At 38.2% G+C, this 16163-nt stretch overlaps 1 protein-coding gene across 5 annotated transcripts in view; it reads right to left on the bottom strand.

The window, feature by feature from the left end:
- Nucleotides 1-16163, bottom strand: part of LOC103712742 (WPP domain-interacting tail-anchored protein 1-like) — a 31334-nt gene that overhangs the window by 11584 nt on the left and 3587 nt on the right. For 4 of the 5 annotated variants that reach the window (XM_039127453.1, XM_008799351.4, XM_039127460.1 and 1 more), the window contains 3 exons: nucleotides 11120-11631; nucleotides 9824-11031; nucleotides 8147-8311 (listed from right to left, as the gene is read on the bottom strand). In XM_039127453.1, the coding sequence (XP_038983381.1) occupies nucleotides 8147-8311; nucleotides 9824-11031; nucleotides 11120-11603 (1857 nt within the window). In that variant the 5' untranslated portion in view covers nucleotides 11604-11631. Of the gene's footprint in view, nucleotides 1-5346; nucleotides 6002-8146; nucleotides 8312-9823; nucleotides 11032-11119; nucleotides 11632-16163 lie in introns of all 5 variants that reach the window. The other variant, XR_005512204.1, reaches the window with a different exon arrangement.

The raw sequence follows: 16163 nt of genomic DNA, 5'->3' as shown, positions 1-16163 counted from the left end.
GCCGATCGCGGGGCCGGCACGACCGCAAGCCACCCGCCGCGGCCACAGGTCGCAAACCGCCCGCGCGGCCGTAGGCCACCCGCCATCGCCACCTGCACGGCCGCAAGCGCGGCTGTGTGTGCCGCAGGCCCGGCCGGGAGCCGCCGGCCGGCCTAGGGGGTTGCTGCTCGGCCTCTCCCGAGCCCTCCTCCTTTTCTTCCGTCGTGAGAGAAGAGGATGAGAAGAAATGGAGGGAGAAGGTTCGGGAAGAAGGAAGAAAAGAAAAAGAAGAAAAAAAAAAAGAAAAAAAAAAGACCCTTAATGGGTCGGATCCAAGTTCGGGTCTGAACCTGTTGGGCCCAAATAAAAGAAAAGGAAAAATGGGTTCGCCAAATTTGACTAAAACTGAACCCAATTAGACTGGGCTAAGTCTGGGCGAGCCCAAACTGTAAATTGGATCAAATCTGAACCAAATTAAGCCCAAATTGATTTGAGTCCGAACCCAATTAAGCTGGGTTAGCTCCAGAAGACCCAATTGAATATGAATCGGGCCCAATTAAAGCCCAATTCAACTAATTTGAGACCAAATTGGCCTCGGGCTGACCCTGACTCAAGCCCTAATCCTTTAATTAAAAGCCCAATTGATATACGTGAAACCCAATTTGGTTCTAAATCGAGCCCAAAGGCTTCGAATTGGATAAATTGGACTTGAGATCCAAGCAAGTAACTTCATGTTATGACAAATTTAGAAATTATGAATAAATAGAAAATAATGTGATCCTTATGATATTATTTAGGTGATCAAGGATTTGTCACCCTGACGTAAGAAATTGGAAAGCAAATTGCTGTAAGTAACCTTGGCATTGATCTTAAAGTTTTAAATTACTATTTATTTATAATTATGAAAATGTATTGGTTATGATATATTTTTCTCAAAATTAGGATCAAGTATATGATTGCATATGATTTATGGATTTGATTAAAGAGCATCCTTCATGAATATTTAATGGTGTATGAGTTATGAAATTATGACTGCATGAAAAATAATATTTGAGACATGCTTATGTATTTTAAATTATATGATGCCATTTATCATTTTCCAACCTATTTATGATAATTATGATTTATGAATGAAAAAGAATAATGATTTACGAACTCTTAGATTGCTATGTACGGCCCTCGCCAGCGGGTTATAATAGCTCAGCATACGGCCCTCGTCAGCAGGTTATAATAGCTTGGTGTAGACCCTGCCAACGGAAAATAATAGTTGGCAAAGATTATGGCCCTCGCCAGCGGGTTATAATAGCTCGACATATGGCCCTGCCAACGGGTAATAGTAGTAGGTGAATATTACGACCCTGTCATGGGTAATAATAGTGACCATAGCTGCACTACCATCTGAGAGCACGATTTTCGAAGCATGAATAATGGCGATTACGGATTTCAAAGCAAGAAATATGGCAAGAATTTTATATGATGCATATTCATATTTATGAATTTTTATTGATGGAACATGCATTGCTTTATGACCTGATTTGTGAATATCATCTATAAAATGCTTTATTTTGCTATAACTGTTAGCTTTTTAAATATTGCATTGGCATAATTATACTTAATCCAATAAGATAGTACTTGGTTACTTACTGAGCTGTGTAGCTCATAACTTTTTCCTTTTTTTTTTCGTACAGATGAATAAGACTACTAGGAGTAGGGAGCTTGGTGTTATTCAGGGTTGGGGTAACTAAAAATATTATGTAATAATCAAATTTTAGAAGCTCTGTACTGTTCCAACTTCATGAATAATGTTATGACATTAGTAAATGAAACTATTTATTTTTATTATGAAATTTTAAGTGACTTCGTGTTATTGTGTGCATAAGATTGCAATAGCACGGCCGTGTCATGATCTGGATTTAGGGGCATGACAAAAGGAAAGACTCACTAGTCTGCAGCCACCGTCGGCATCGCGTGCGGCAGCCGTTGGATTCGGCCGCGAGCGTCGCCGGCACTACGTCGGTCACAGGCCCGACCGAGGGCGTCGGCCGACGCCCCCGGCCTACCTGCGGTAGCCGCCCGCTGCTAACGTAGTGCCGGCGACGCTCACGGCCGCACGCAACGCCGACAGTGGCTGCAGACCGGTGAGTCTTTCCTTTTTTTTCTTCCTTTCTTTTTCTTTTTTCTTCTGCCACTTCTTTGGTGGGAGAGATGGGGGAAGTCGGTCGAAACCACTCCCCATCGAGAAGAGGGACCTCCGGCACGCTGCAGCTTGGCTGAGAGCCGACAGTGTCTGCGGTTGCAGCCGGCGGCTCCTCTCCTGGACCACATCGCGGCAGAGGAGGGGAGTTAAAGCCCTCCCCCTGTGATTGAGTCACGGCTCTCCCTCTCTTTCCGAGGCCATGACTTCCCTTCTTTTTCGTCTTCTTATCTTTTATTTTGTTATCATGGGGTAAAAAGAAATAGGAGTTAGGGTTTACCTAGCTTCGGGAGGAAGTTGCGACTACTCTCTCCGGTAGCACCAGCTGCAGGAAGCCCTATCCCTAGAGGAAGAAGGAAGATGCACTGTGAGGGAAGAGATGGAATCGAAAATTTCTTTCTTCCTTTTCTTTTATGAGATGATTTCGAAATGATCGTGGCTCATTCACCGTTGTGATGGAGTCGCCGCGTCGTCTCCGCCCTCTTAACGCATGAGCAAAGGGCCCTGGGCTGAAGTCGGCTGGGACTGTCAGCTTCAGCCCCTTTTTTTTGGGGTGGGGGGGGCGCTATTCTCACATTCTCTCCTCCTTAAAAAAATTGGGCTATTCTCACATTCTCCGCTCAAAAAAATTTCATCCTCGAAATTACAAACCTGAGTCTTCAAAATTTGTGGATGCCTCGCACGCATTTCATCCTCTAGCTCCCAAGTCGCCTCTCTGTCCGAATGGTTGCTCCACTGAATCCTCCTCACATAGGGAATGGTGCGCCGTCTCAAGACCTGCTCTTTGCGATCAAGTATGCGTAGAGGAAACTCTTTATATGTCAGATCCTTTTCAACCTGTAATGGCTCATACTCTACCACATGATTAAGATCTGCAATGTATTTTTGTAGTAGAGAAACATGGAAGATATTGTGTACACTAGATGGCTCTGATGTTCAGCTTTCACCTGCTGGTATACTAGGCATCGAGCTACAAAACTGGCTATCTCTCTTTTCATACCATTCCACCATAAATGCTCCCTTAAATCTCTATACATTTTTGTGCTACCTGGATGAATAGAGAAGCGGGATTCCTCCATAATTTTTCTCTTCAATTCATCATCATTTGGTACACATAATCTATTTCCGAATCGAAGAGTACCATCTTGGTGAATTCTAAGCTCGGGTCGCAACCCTCCTTCCACATCTTCTTTAAGCCGATATAAGTGGGCATCAGCCTGTTGTGCAGTCTTGATTTTCTCAAGCAATGTCGGTTGCACCATCAGACTAGCTAGCATACCTCCAGCACCCGTAGCAGTCACCTCAATCTGCATCATATTGAGATCCTTGATAATTTGCTTTTGAGTGGTGAGTAGAGCTGTAGTGCCTACTGTTGACTTTCTGCTAAAAGCATCAGCCACCACATTAGCCTTTCCCGGATGATATTTTATATTCAGGTCATAATCTGTTAGCAGCTTAAGCCATCTCCCCTGCCTCATATCAAGCTCCTTCTGTGTAAATATGTACTTTAAGCTTTTATGATCAGTGAAGACTTCACATGGCTCTCCATATAGATAGTGTCGCCAAATCTTTAGAGCAAAGACTACCTCTGCCAATTCCAAATCATGTGTAGGATAGTTCTGGTCATAGGGTTTCAACTATCTAGAGGCGTATGCCACCACCTTATCATTTTACATTAACACACAACCCAATCCTTTCTTCGAGGCATCATTATAATAATGAAACTTTCCGTACCGAATGGTAGGATGAGAATAGGAGCAGATACTAATCTCTGCTTCAACTCTTGGAAACTCTGCTCACATTCCTCACTCCATTCATACTTTGCTTGTTTCTGAGTCAAACGAGTTAAAGGAGTGGCTATCCAAAAAAATCCATCTACAAATCTCCTATAATATCCAACCAAATCCAAGAAGCTTCTGATCTCAGTCATATTGGCAGGACGAGGCTAGTTCACCGCTGCTTCAATCTTCTTTGGGTCCACTGAAATTCCATTTTTAGAGATCATATGCCCAAGAAATGCAATGCTATCCAGCCAGAATTCACATTTGTTCAGCTTGGCATATAATTTCTTCTCCCGTAGAGTCTGCAGTACTAACCTCCAATGATTTTTATGCTCTTCCTTGCTCTTGGAGTAGACCAGTATAACATCAATGAATACAATGACAAACAGATCCAGAAACTGCTTGAAGATCCTGTTCATCAGGTCCATAAAGGCAGCTGGAGCATTCGTTAGTCCAAAAGACAACCAAAAATTCAAAATGACCATATCTAGTCCGAAACGCTGTCTTGGGCACATCCTCGACTCTAATTTTTAATTGATGATAACCAGACCACAAGTCTATCTTTGAGAATACTTGTGCACCTTGTAGTTGGTCAAACATATCATCAATTCGAGGCAAGAGATACTTATTCTTCAATACACAGTCTCATGCTCCCATTCTTCTTTTTCACAAATAAGACAGGGGTTCCCCATGGAGAGACACTAGGCCGGATGAATTTCTTCTCTAGAAGCTCTTGTAGTTGGACCTTTAATTCACACAGTTCAACAAGAGTTGTCCGGTAAGGAGGCTTGGAGATTGGTCCAACTCCCGATGCGAGATCAATCTTGAAATCAATCTTTCGGTCAGGAGGCAACTCGAATAGCTCATCAGGGAAAACATCTGAGTATTCTCCCACAACCGAAATATCATCCAGCCTTGTTTCTATTTGAGTATCTACCACATAAGCTAAATAGGCCTGACACCCTTTTCTTAATGCCTTACTTGCACATATAGCAGAAATAAAATGTAAGCAGCACTTACATTGTATGGGCGTATCGCCCTAATAGAAGAACTCCAGCTCTCCTGGTATCTGGAAAACTACTCTCTTTCAGAAACAGTCTATGTGAGCATGATACTTGGACAACCAGTTCATCCCCAAAATGATATTAAAATCTTGCATATCTAACTGTATTAAGCCTGTCACTAACTCCCTTTCTCCTATTTGAATTATGCAATTCTTTAATATAATGTCAGCAACTACCATTTTCTGAAGGGGTGTAGCAATATATAGTGGCGCTTCTAATTTCTCCGGTATGCAGTGCAAGGATCCAAAGAATTTAGCAGATACAAAAGAATGTGTAGAGCCAGAATCAAATAATATAGATGCATCAACAGAGTTGATGGGGATAGTACCTGTCACCACCCTGTTGCTAGCACTGATGTCCTGTCGAGTCAGCGCGAACACCCGAGCAGTCCCCTTCTGCCTCTGATCACCTGATCCAGTAGGTCTTGGGTCATTCTTCTTCTGACGGTCACGTGCTATGTGTTCAAGCGACCACAATAGAAACATGCTCCTATCTTTTTAAGACGGCCCACTATGAGACTTGCCACAGAAGGTACAGGCCCCAAATTTCTTTTTGTTTGCATTACCCCCAAAGTTCCTTGGCCTAACATGCTGACTCCCCGATATCCTAGGCCTCTTCTAGTCACCTCTTTCTTTTTCTGATCTCACCAGTTCAGCTTCAACTTTCAGAACCCTGTCCAGTACTCCCTGTAACTGGTAAAAATCAGAACTGACAACCGAGATCGAATCTTGTATCTCAAGCCCTGCTCAAATCTATTGGCCTTGCTCTGATCGTCCTCCATAAGCAGAGGACAGAACCGACCTGATTCATTGAATTTGTTAGCATATTGCAGCACTGTCATATTCTTTGACTGCCTCAAAGACAAACTCATTCTCCTTTAATAGCCTTAGTGACTTAGGAAAGTACTGATCATAGAATATCCTTGAATTCAGTAACTCGGTATACGACCCCCGCTAGTGGGTAATAGTAAATTGGTATAGACCCTGCCAATGGAGAATAATAGTTGGTAAAGGCCTTGCCATGGGAATAAGAGCGGCCATAGCTGCATTATCATCTGAGAGTACGGATTTCAAAGCATGAATAATGGCAAGAATTTTATATGATGCACATTCATATTTATGAACTTGCATGATTGGGCATCCACTATTTTATGTCTGATTTGAATATATGCTATATAAAATGCTTACTTTGTTACAATTGTTAATTTCTTAAATTAATGCACTGGCATGAAGCACATTAAGCTTGATCTGCTAAGATTGTGCATGGTTACTTACTGAGCCATATAGCTCACACCATTTTATCCATTTTTTTCAGATAATTAAGATTGCTAGGAGCAAGGAGCTTGATGTACTTCAGGATTTGGAAAAATTGAATATCAAATGTTAAAATTTTAGAAGCTCTGCACCGTTCCATTCTGATGAAACTTATTATAACATTTGTAACTAAAATTGTTCATTTTTGATATGAAATTTTAAGTGGCTTCATGTTATTGTATGCATAAGGTTGCAATAGTACGGTTGTGTCATGATCCGAATTCAGGGCTTGACATTTAGTGGTATCAGAGCCAGGTTGGTTCATAACCTATGAGGACTAGGAAACACTGTAGCACGGATCCATTGGGATTGACCACGAGCCGATCGTGGTGTTTGTGATTAGATTTGAATGGATTTGAACTCTTAACCTGATGAGGACATCAGGGCTTGAACGGAGGGAGTATGTGAGGACCCGTGCGGGCATGTGTTTAATCCCACATCGGTTATTTGCTAGGTAAATCTTGGGTACTTATACAGGATCAAGGAACCAAAATAATACCTATCGGCTAGCCATTTTGGGTGAGGTCCTGGGTTGTTACAACTACTGTTTTGATTTCCTCTAATTTCCACCAACCTTTTAAAATTTTTTGATGTTAGAATTTTGCATTTATCTCTCTTTTATTCAGTCACCAATTGTGTTATCTAAAAATTTTATTTATTTAATGAGTGAGACATAATGATGTATAAATGGCACTAATTCATCACATATCCAAGCTAAATAAAAACAAAAGAGCCTATAAAATTCTCAACAAGTTCAATAAGATGGATTATATCAACTTTATCAAGTCACTTAAGGAATGATCTTATCTCTTCATCGTTGTTGACCTGCTATACTAATCAAAGTGGAAAACGAATATTACATCAACAGCATGGTTCTAAAGATATGTTGGAGATAAGTATGCTAAAGTAGATAACCAAATTCACTACAAGACATAAACAGAAGATTATTCTACTCCAATTGGAGCCAAAAGAGATTGACATCTGAAATACTTGAAGATCTGAACAAGAAGGTTAATTTCTTTCAAGAAGGGAGCAATGGTAAACATAGTCAGCTGTCCAACTGAAATGACTAACTAATAGATAAGTTTGAAGGGTCAAAGAAAAGGAAAAATCTTATAGACTCCTGCAGTTCAATCTATTGGCTATAACATAGGATGTATGCCAGAAGTGTATCTGAAGATGTGAAATAGAGCTCCACAAGGGGGCTCCATTACTCATTTTAGCTAATTTCCAAGAGTATTAGTCAGAGATTACTGCAAACCAGTTCAATTTCCTCCTCAGATATAGTTATATGCTGTGTAAGAAACATCATAGAAAAATTAAATCCGAGACATAGAAATGTATTCCACTTCATTCTGGTACCATTACAAGTACAAAAATTCAAGACTCTTCTGCAGAATCTTTATCCTATTTTGAGAGAACTGAGTTCGCTCCTCCAATATTTCTTCTCAGAATGCACAACTAGTAACTTTATGCATGCATCCATACTTGCTTATTATGCTGACAGATGCAACCCATCACTTATGTCTCCATACATGACTGAAATACCAACATATGCTAAAATAATTTTTCATATACACATGTACTTGCTACCAAACATGAAGCCTGCAACTGCTATAAACTATATCATTGCACGAATATATGCGCGTAAGTTGGGAAAAATTATTATTTTCCACTTGACTACCATGATAACCAAATTCTTCTGTAATACTGACATTTAACATGTCAGTGCAAAAATATTTTAAAACTATCATTATCTCCCTATCTGAAGCTTACTTCATTAAAGAAACATATGAATATTAAAAAATTGACTACCTGGAAATTTGTAGTTGAAGATTCTGTTAATGCTTCTTCAGATTGTTTTAGGATACTAAATTCATTCCCATCATCGCTGCCCTTGTGGCTCGGAGTAATAGGGGCATTATCCTTTGTTTTGCATCTCTCCGCCAGGACTTTGTTCTTTTTTCTTAATGCAGATATCTGCATGCAAAAAAAGGAAAAAAAATGCATGCTTTTAAAGAGTGCAGCTTTATGTACATTAAATGAGGAAATGTGCATAGGACAATCTGAAAACTAAGCCTTTCTGTAAATGTATATATCTGCTGGATTGAAATTTTTGGCAAATCACTTACAATTAAATTTGTTAGTAAAGCTTTTCAATCATATCCAAGAATATAAAGATACTTATACACATTTACTTTTGAGTAGTTTTAATACATCTATGATAACATAAATTCATTTATGATCTGAGGCACTGATCCAATTCAAAAACAGTTCATCATGCTAGTGAGACAAGAGTATAGGCAACAAATATCTGCTATCTCCAGCAACCAATGTCGAAGACAAAAATAACCATAACTAACAAGCTCCATCCCCTTTCTTGCTTGTATATTTTATGCATCAAGGGTTAATTTTTCCAGTTGAAGAAATTGTCGAGATGCTTCCATGGAATCCATGGAATTTAGATCGAAGTGTACTTAACAATTTCTATTTCTAATCCTTTACAAATAAGAGCACATCTCCTTACCAAGGTCTAAGAGATAAAATATATCTGCATTTTTTTTTGACACAACATAAAATATGTCTGCATTGGCCAAAAGAGATATAGAATGATTTGTGTACTTGTTTCCACTATGAATGTCCCAAAATATGGAACATTTCTATATAGGAGCTTGCAAGTTTGTAATTGTCTAGGCTTCTCACATATATCATCAATGACTCTATATTGATGTAGGCATCCTATGTAGCCTATTGAAGCGAAATCAATGATGCGCCATCTGAATAAACATTCACATGGGTATTCATGATGTAAAACATTAAAATAGTTAAAGCTAGAAGATAAGTGTTATGGAGGTTCCTTAACTACGCATCAAGTTGAACTTTACGCATTGTCATTCTGGGAGCAATATAAAAATGAAGGACTTCAAGGTTGTGCTTGATTTAAGCAAGTTGACAAAGAAGTGCACCCAGTCCTATGATCATGGTTTTAGAAGATGGCTGATTTGGCCGCCTAGATGATGTGCCTAGGCACCCATCTTAACATTGTATATTGTTTTTGAGTATGTAAGATGAGACTGATTAATAAACTAGTATTAGATGTTGCCTGGTTGTAGTTCCCAGTGGCCTATCACACCTTGTTTGATATCATACTTTTCATTCATTAGTTTATAATTTTTTTTGGCCTTTTTCTTTTTTTTTCCTTTTTTTTATTTGCTATTTTGGGCTGCCTTGACCTCTGGGTGCATGCCTAGGCACCTGTGCAGCACTTGGGTGCTAGGCAGCTACCTGGCTGCCCTTCTGCTGCCTATGGTCTTATAAAACATTGCCTATTATACCCTATAAAGAAAAGATGAAAACGTGATTAGAAAGGAGACTCATTCCTCTTCCACAGAGTGAAGGTAAACAATCAAAAAAAATCTTCATCATCTAATCAAACTAGTGAGAATCATAAACGGAAACAAGCAAAAGAAAAGGGAAGTGATCAGAGCATACCTGTAATTGAAGACACTCTCTTTCCAATGATAGTTTCATAACAAGGTCAGTAATGATTTTACTCCTGATACCAATGTCCTTGGCAGTGGCTACTTTCGCATCATCGGTCTGATTCAAAGATGTCTCTAAACATTCCAATCTGCTTCTCACATAACCCAGCTCTTCATTTAGTTCCAAATTGGTTTCAGTTAACAGAGTACACTTAGATTCAGCATTCTCAGCCCTACTTTCAGCTTTTGCAACCTTTCCCTTAAGTTCCTTATTAATATGTTCCATATCACTAAGTGCAGTGTATAACATATTCTGCTGCTGCTCCATCGCTTCAACAGATGCTTTTGCATGTTCTAACTGTCTATTTGATTCCTTGAGCTTCGTCTCTAACAATATTGCCTTTTCTGATCCACTATTTCTAAGTAAACCTAGCTTCTCATTAAGTTCCATGTTAGTTTTAGTTAATTGCATACGCCTAGCTTCTGCACTTTCAGCCCTGCTTTCTGTTTTCCAGACATTTTCCTTCAGACCCTCAATTACATTTTCCAGCTGACTAAGTTCAGAATGTAACAAAGTCTGCTGTTCCTGACTAGCTTCCACAGAGGCCTTTGCCATCTGCAACTGGATATCAGATTCACTTAACTGCTCCTCAAGTGCTCTCACCTTTTCTATTAAAGTCAAGACATCAGAACTAACAAGCATGCATTTACAATCAGCTTCTTTAAGGCTGGCTTTTAGGCCATTTTCTTGTACTACAAGGATGTTATCAAGTTCTGCACAACTAGTTTTCAGCTTCTCCAGAGCACTTTCTTCAGCAGATAATTTCGTCATACTTTCCTGCAACTTGGTTCTCATTTCACATTCTCTATGTAATGACCCATTTAGGTTTAGCTGAACAATCTGGAACTTTCCTATTAATTCTTTTGCAATGCCCAGAAGGAGCTCGGCAGCATTTTCTGCCTCAAACATTTTCTCCAAAATCATTTCCAGTGTTTCTTCCATTAAATATGACTCCCTTTCTGCATAGTGCAGCTTTAATTTGAGGTCCTCTTCATTAGATCTTGAATCTGACAGCTTCTTTTCAAGATCCATCTCCCTGGCCAAAGATTTCTCCAGTATCTGTAGAAGATGTCTTTGCTGATCCACTGTCTGCAGTTTCCACTTACTATTCATGGAAGAAAAATGGCCATTCTCCATCTCTTCATCTCCACCAGTCCCTGTTCAAAAGCATGCAATAATCTAGAAATTGAATCCATCTTCATTCTTGACATTAACATAGCTCCAAAGAAAATGATTTTGACTTACGAGTTTCATTATGAGCAAAAGCTAGGGTTCCTTCAAACTTGGCTGATTGCATTCTAATATCAGCAACTAAATCTTGTAACTGCTTTATGGATTCCTCAGCATCACGCAACTTCTCTTCTATTTTTATTGATGATTCTCCCAAGTGGTCATCCCAAGAAAGCTTCGGGTGGGCATCCATGATTTCCATTTGGAGCGAAGCCATAAAGTTGTCTAGTTCTTTGACCTCCATGTTCAAAATTCCAGACAAAGCATCAAATTCAAAGGCCTTCTCAATGGACTCATTAGAGATGTCCTCATACTCTGTGGTCAGAGCTTCAAAATCCCTTGCTCTGCTTGACACTTGCATCAAAAGTATCTCCAAGTTCAGTAATTTTTCCGAAGAATATGCTAGGTCCAGCTCTGTTCTCGTTAAAACCGCCATGGCAGTGTCTCCACTCACTCTCTCTCCTGTTGGGTGACCCATCTTCTTGTAAATAGTTATCATACTCACTATCAATAGCCATGGCCAGATTCTGTTTCAAGAACATCAGCAAAAAATTTACAGGAAATCCATGAGATAGGTGAGACAGGTGGTGAATAATAGGACAGAGAATTTAAGAAATCTAAAGGAAAATAAAATAATTAAAGATGCAGAGAAGATCGCAGTAAGCAGACATAGAAAACTTCAAAAACATAAGCATAGAAACTTTATCATCTAAAGTTACAACAATTTGAGTCCATTTTTGTTTCAGAAAATAATTCTAAAAAATAATAAATCTATAGAAAGTTTTTAGACCACGAATATGATGATGTAAAACTATAATTGTACCTTGGCATAAGATCTTTTAAAATTAATTACAAAATCCAATTTATGGAGCAAAAATACATAATATGATAGTTTCAAATCATTCTTCAACTTGCTCTGTAGAGGCTTAACATCGTCCATGTTTCACCAGATATGGGATCCAAAGAATTAAAAAAAAAAAAACAAAAAAAGGCAGGGTATTATCTGCAAAGCACTTTGGCAGTAACATGGACATCCAGGGAGTAAGCAAGTTCAGATAAGGTTGTTACTTAAATAAGGTCACAATTTGCATGGTGATGCTACATAAATCTTTGTATCTGGATAAGTCTCCTAAAATTTTATGGTGTAGGTCTCGTAAAATTTTATGGATGAAGGATTTATTACAAGTATCAGCTGGATGTCTTTTGGCTCCAAAATTCAGTACAAAGCTATTAAACTGTGATATCAAGGACCGTTGACATTGACGTTGCATTTATTCCTGCAGTCTGGGAATAACTGGATAATCAAAAAGCAGACTTTAAGAGCAGAAAATAGAACAATAAAACCACAAATATGTGGCTTTAATTCTTGTATTAAAGATATAGCAGGATAGCCATTTTATGTGACTTTAATTCTTGTATTATAAATATTGTTGGATAGTCTAATGGCTTAGACCTACTAACAGATCTAAAGATATGCATTTAGCTTCCTGTATCTTGACTGAACGTAACACATTTTATAGGAAAAAGAAAGTTGACGGTCTTCAAAGGCTTATAGGTAATTCCATAACCCACTTAAGGACATGCAGCTAAGATTTTGTGGTTTGCAGCACAAATTTTTAGCATAATGGCTAAAACGTTCTGTAATGCTATGTCAATCTTTCAGCCAACTAATTTGGAGATAATGCTGAAGCTCTCTATAATGCACTATGTGATGAGTCATGAGCATGACATGTAATATGAGGCACCCGAGAAAGCCAATGAAAACAAGTACTATAATGTGGTCAACAAAATGTTCATCATATCTTTTTCAATGTTTACTTACCTAAAAGTGAGGTGTAGCTAGGATATTTAGGAAATCTCAAAATTGTAGGAGAATGGTTCTATAGATGTGCTGGAAACAAATAATAAGCTAAAGTCCTAGTCAAAAGATGATGACACACCAAAGGGCCTCAACATGGCCAGTCAGTCTATGTAATTCCTATCAGAAAGCAGATCTTTCGAGGATTTTGAAAGTTATATGTTTCTTTGTTAGAGTTATAGAGATTCCTCAATTTCTTGTACTGTTTTTCTCATCCATTTCAAAAGTTACAGTTTGACCAAATAATTTCTAGTGTGATGCATGGTCATAGCTTCAACTGATATTTTGAACACAAAGGTAATATATAATAATAAACATAATGCCACACAGCCCTGAAAGTACCATATCAGTCACTTGGGCTTTGGTTGCTAGTTTTAGCTGAAATATTTCTCGATAAAGTTATAAAAATTCGCAATCAGCTGGCATCTTGATACTTCTTTGTTGTATCAAAGAAAAGAACATAAGGTTATGGCATATGAAAGGCTCCATACTAACTAACAGCCATTATATTAACTATGAGTTTCTTGAGACCCTCAAATATACTGATTCTCACAAGCTAAAACATTCTCCAACAAATATTTTAGCTTTCCCTGATCGACCAGGAAAATGCTTATCGAATGTTAATTTGTCCATCATGCCTTTCCCTCTAGAATGTGCACAAACATTGAAGGATATGACTCTTGACATTCTATATGAGGATGATTTTGCAGCGAACCTTATGGCATGCCTTGATTTTAAGACTCATCACCTCATGTTGTAGTTTGGTCAAAAATTCATGTAGGTTGCCTCCAGGTTACTATAACTGATTAATTTATGGAAAATCTTATCATTTAGATTTTGTAAACACGTATTACACTTTCTTTGGATCTTCAATGGACTGAAAAATCCACTATCAAAAGAGAAGAGGGGGGGGGGGGGGTGGGAGGGCTGTATGTCTCCAAGATAAAAAGGCACTAATATGGTTCCCTTCCTGGTTTATTAAGTTGGATCCATCATATCATAGAAATTTCAGATGACAGGTATCGAAAAGGCTATCAAATGAAAGAAGATTGATTGTAAAGTAGGGAAGAACTTCCATTTTTGGTGTACTATTTAACTTAGCAGGAGTCATGCATCTATTTTATTCCTTTTGGTGCATTAAACATTGATTACAGCTATATCTTCTTCAATCAAATATGTTCATGAACATCAACAGTTCATGATTTGTCTATTACATACCTTGCAGTACATTGAAGATTAAATACACTTATTCCCTATTCAATTATCTATTGGATGTTGTGATTGAAAAAAATAAGTTCTCTCCCAAACCATTGAAAATCCACCCTCTATGTACCTTGTGATATGCACAGATTGACTATTGTTGTTATTTTTACATCAGCTGACTTGATGAACAGAAATTGGACTCTTCCAAGTCTTAAGAAAATTAAGAAGGCTTGACTCCTCGTGAAATGAAGAAATTATCCTTTCTATAGAAGACATCCAGTAGAAAATTTTAGTGGATATTATTTTGATTGTGTTTGGAAAGAATGATACACAAATAAACACCATGTCATACAATGAAAAACGCTGTAATGTATTTTAGAAAAGATATTTTTTAACATTTTCAGAGCAGAGCACCCATTTGTATCTTTTCGTTGTAATGCATACCAGATGTCAAATAGTTTAGCATGAATCATGCTTCTGCAACAATTAATCCTTCTGAGTAAAGGGCCCCAAATCAGTTCGAATCTGGTCCCCTATCACATCCAGCTTGGAACCACAGTTCTGTGATTCAAAGCTATAACTAATAGGATTAGCAACTGCAAGATTCGGCAATTGCAAAATATTTGGAAATTAACCAAAAGAATTGGTTTCAATCAGATTAATTCTCCACCCATAAGGATCAGGATCAATATAACATAGATTTTACTCATCTTTCTACAAACTTTGGATCTTTCAAAATAAATAAAATCAAAAAAGCAAAAAGATGGAAACTTGCTTTCCTCAATGGTGATTAGAGAAAAGAAAGATCTGCTGGCAAGGAGAGGCCAGAGGGAGCAAGAAGAGAGCTCCAACTATCCAAGGGAGGAGCCAATCACTAAAATTTTTGTTCTCCAGTGAAAGGTGGGTGAGGACAAAATCTAGGAGAGTCCTCGAAGCAGGGATAAGGTGAAGAGAGAGAGAGAGGAGAGAGAGAGGGGGGGGGAGAGGGAGGGAGAAAGGAGAAGTGGCCAACCTGCTTTGCTCCTCTCATACCATCCTCTTTTTTCAGCCAAGAGGAAAGAGGTTAGTCAATGCAAATGGCCGAGGTCTAGGTTGGTATGACTGGACTAATCACGTGAGTTCTTGAACCAGAAACTACCAAGTAAACACATAAGAAAAAGTGGCTCCCAACTCCCAAGGCTGTGGACATGTAAATGGATCAAATTTGGAAGGATCTGCCAATATCCTTGTCCAAAGATAACAAGCTATAGCATTTATTTATTTATTCAAAGTAATATATTATTTAATATAAAAGAAGGCGTCTTCTATTCATAGTCCTTGGTGATCATTGATTTTCTTTCTTCCATCATGATTGACTATAGACAGCTTATCATACTTTTGAATCACATGTTCTAGTCATTACATGAGTTAGTATGCGAATGATAAACAACCTAGTACAATGCTGTTTTGTAAAATGTAGGTACATAATGATTAGTATCCAAACAATAGTATACAGATTAGAACATTAACCAAAGCCAAAATTGTATATATTTTGCCCAACAAAAATTGAAGGAATCATTTATCTGATGAAGGAATCATTTGGTATAGTTAAATTTGTTCATTTATCTTTTAATCTCTTTGTAAATTCTGGATGCTTTTCAAGCCGTTGATTGCTTGACTTTTTGATATGAGCCTTTTTTCTTAGCCTAGGCTATGCATCCTTTTTACAATTTCTCGTTTTATGCTACATTGATTCCATGTGGAAAAAGATAAGTGCTTGGCATTTTTACGTCTTGAGTAGGTTGAATGAGCAAAAGAATTTACTATGCAAGGCGACCAAGTAGTTAAGGGACAAAATAGTGTTAAATTCTTTCAGTAGCAAACTAGAAGGATTTTGACTATAACATAAAACATAAGAAAACACCTATAATGAAACTCTTGAACATATTTAATATGGCTTGAGATGATAAGCCCATAAACATGGAAACACAAACATTCAAATAGTGAATTTGAATGGTG

Source organism: Phoenix dactylifera, chromosome 1 (assembly GCF_009389715.1).
Source record: "Phoenix dactylifera cultivar Barhee BC4 chromosome 1, palm_55x_up_171113_PBpolish2nd_filt_p, whole genome shotgun sequence".
NCBI lineage: Eukaryota > Viridiplantae > Streptophyta > Magnoliopsida > Arecales > Arecaceae > Phoenix > Phoenix dactylifera.
Note: the sequence above shows the minus strand (reverse complement) of the source record. Positions and strands in the feature narration are given on the sequence as shown.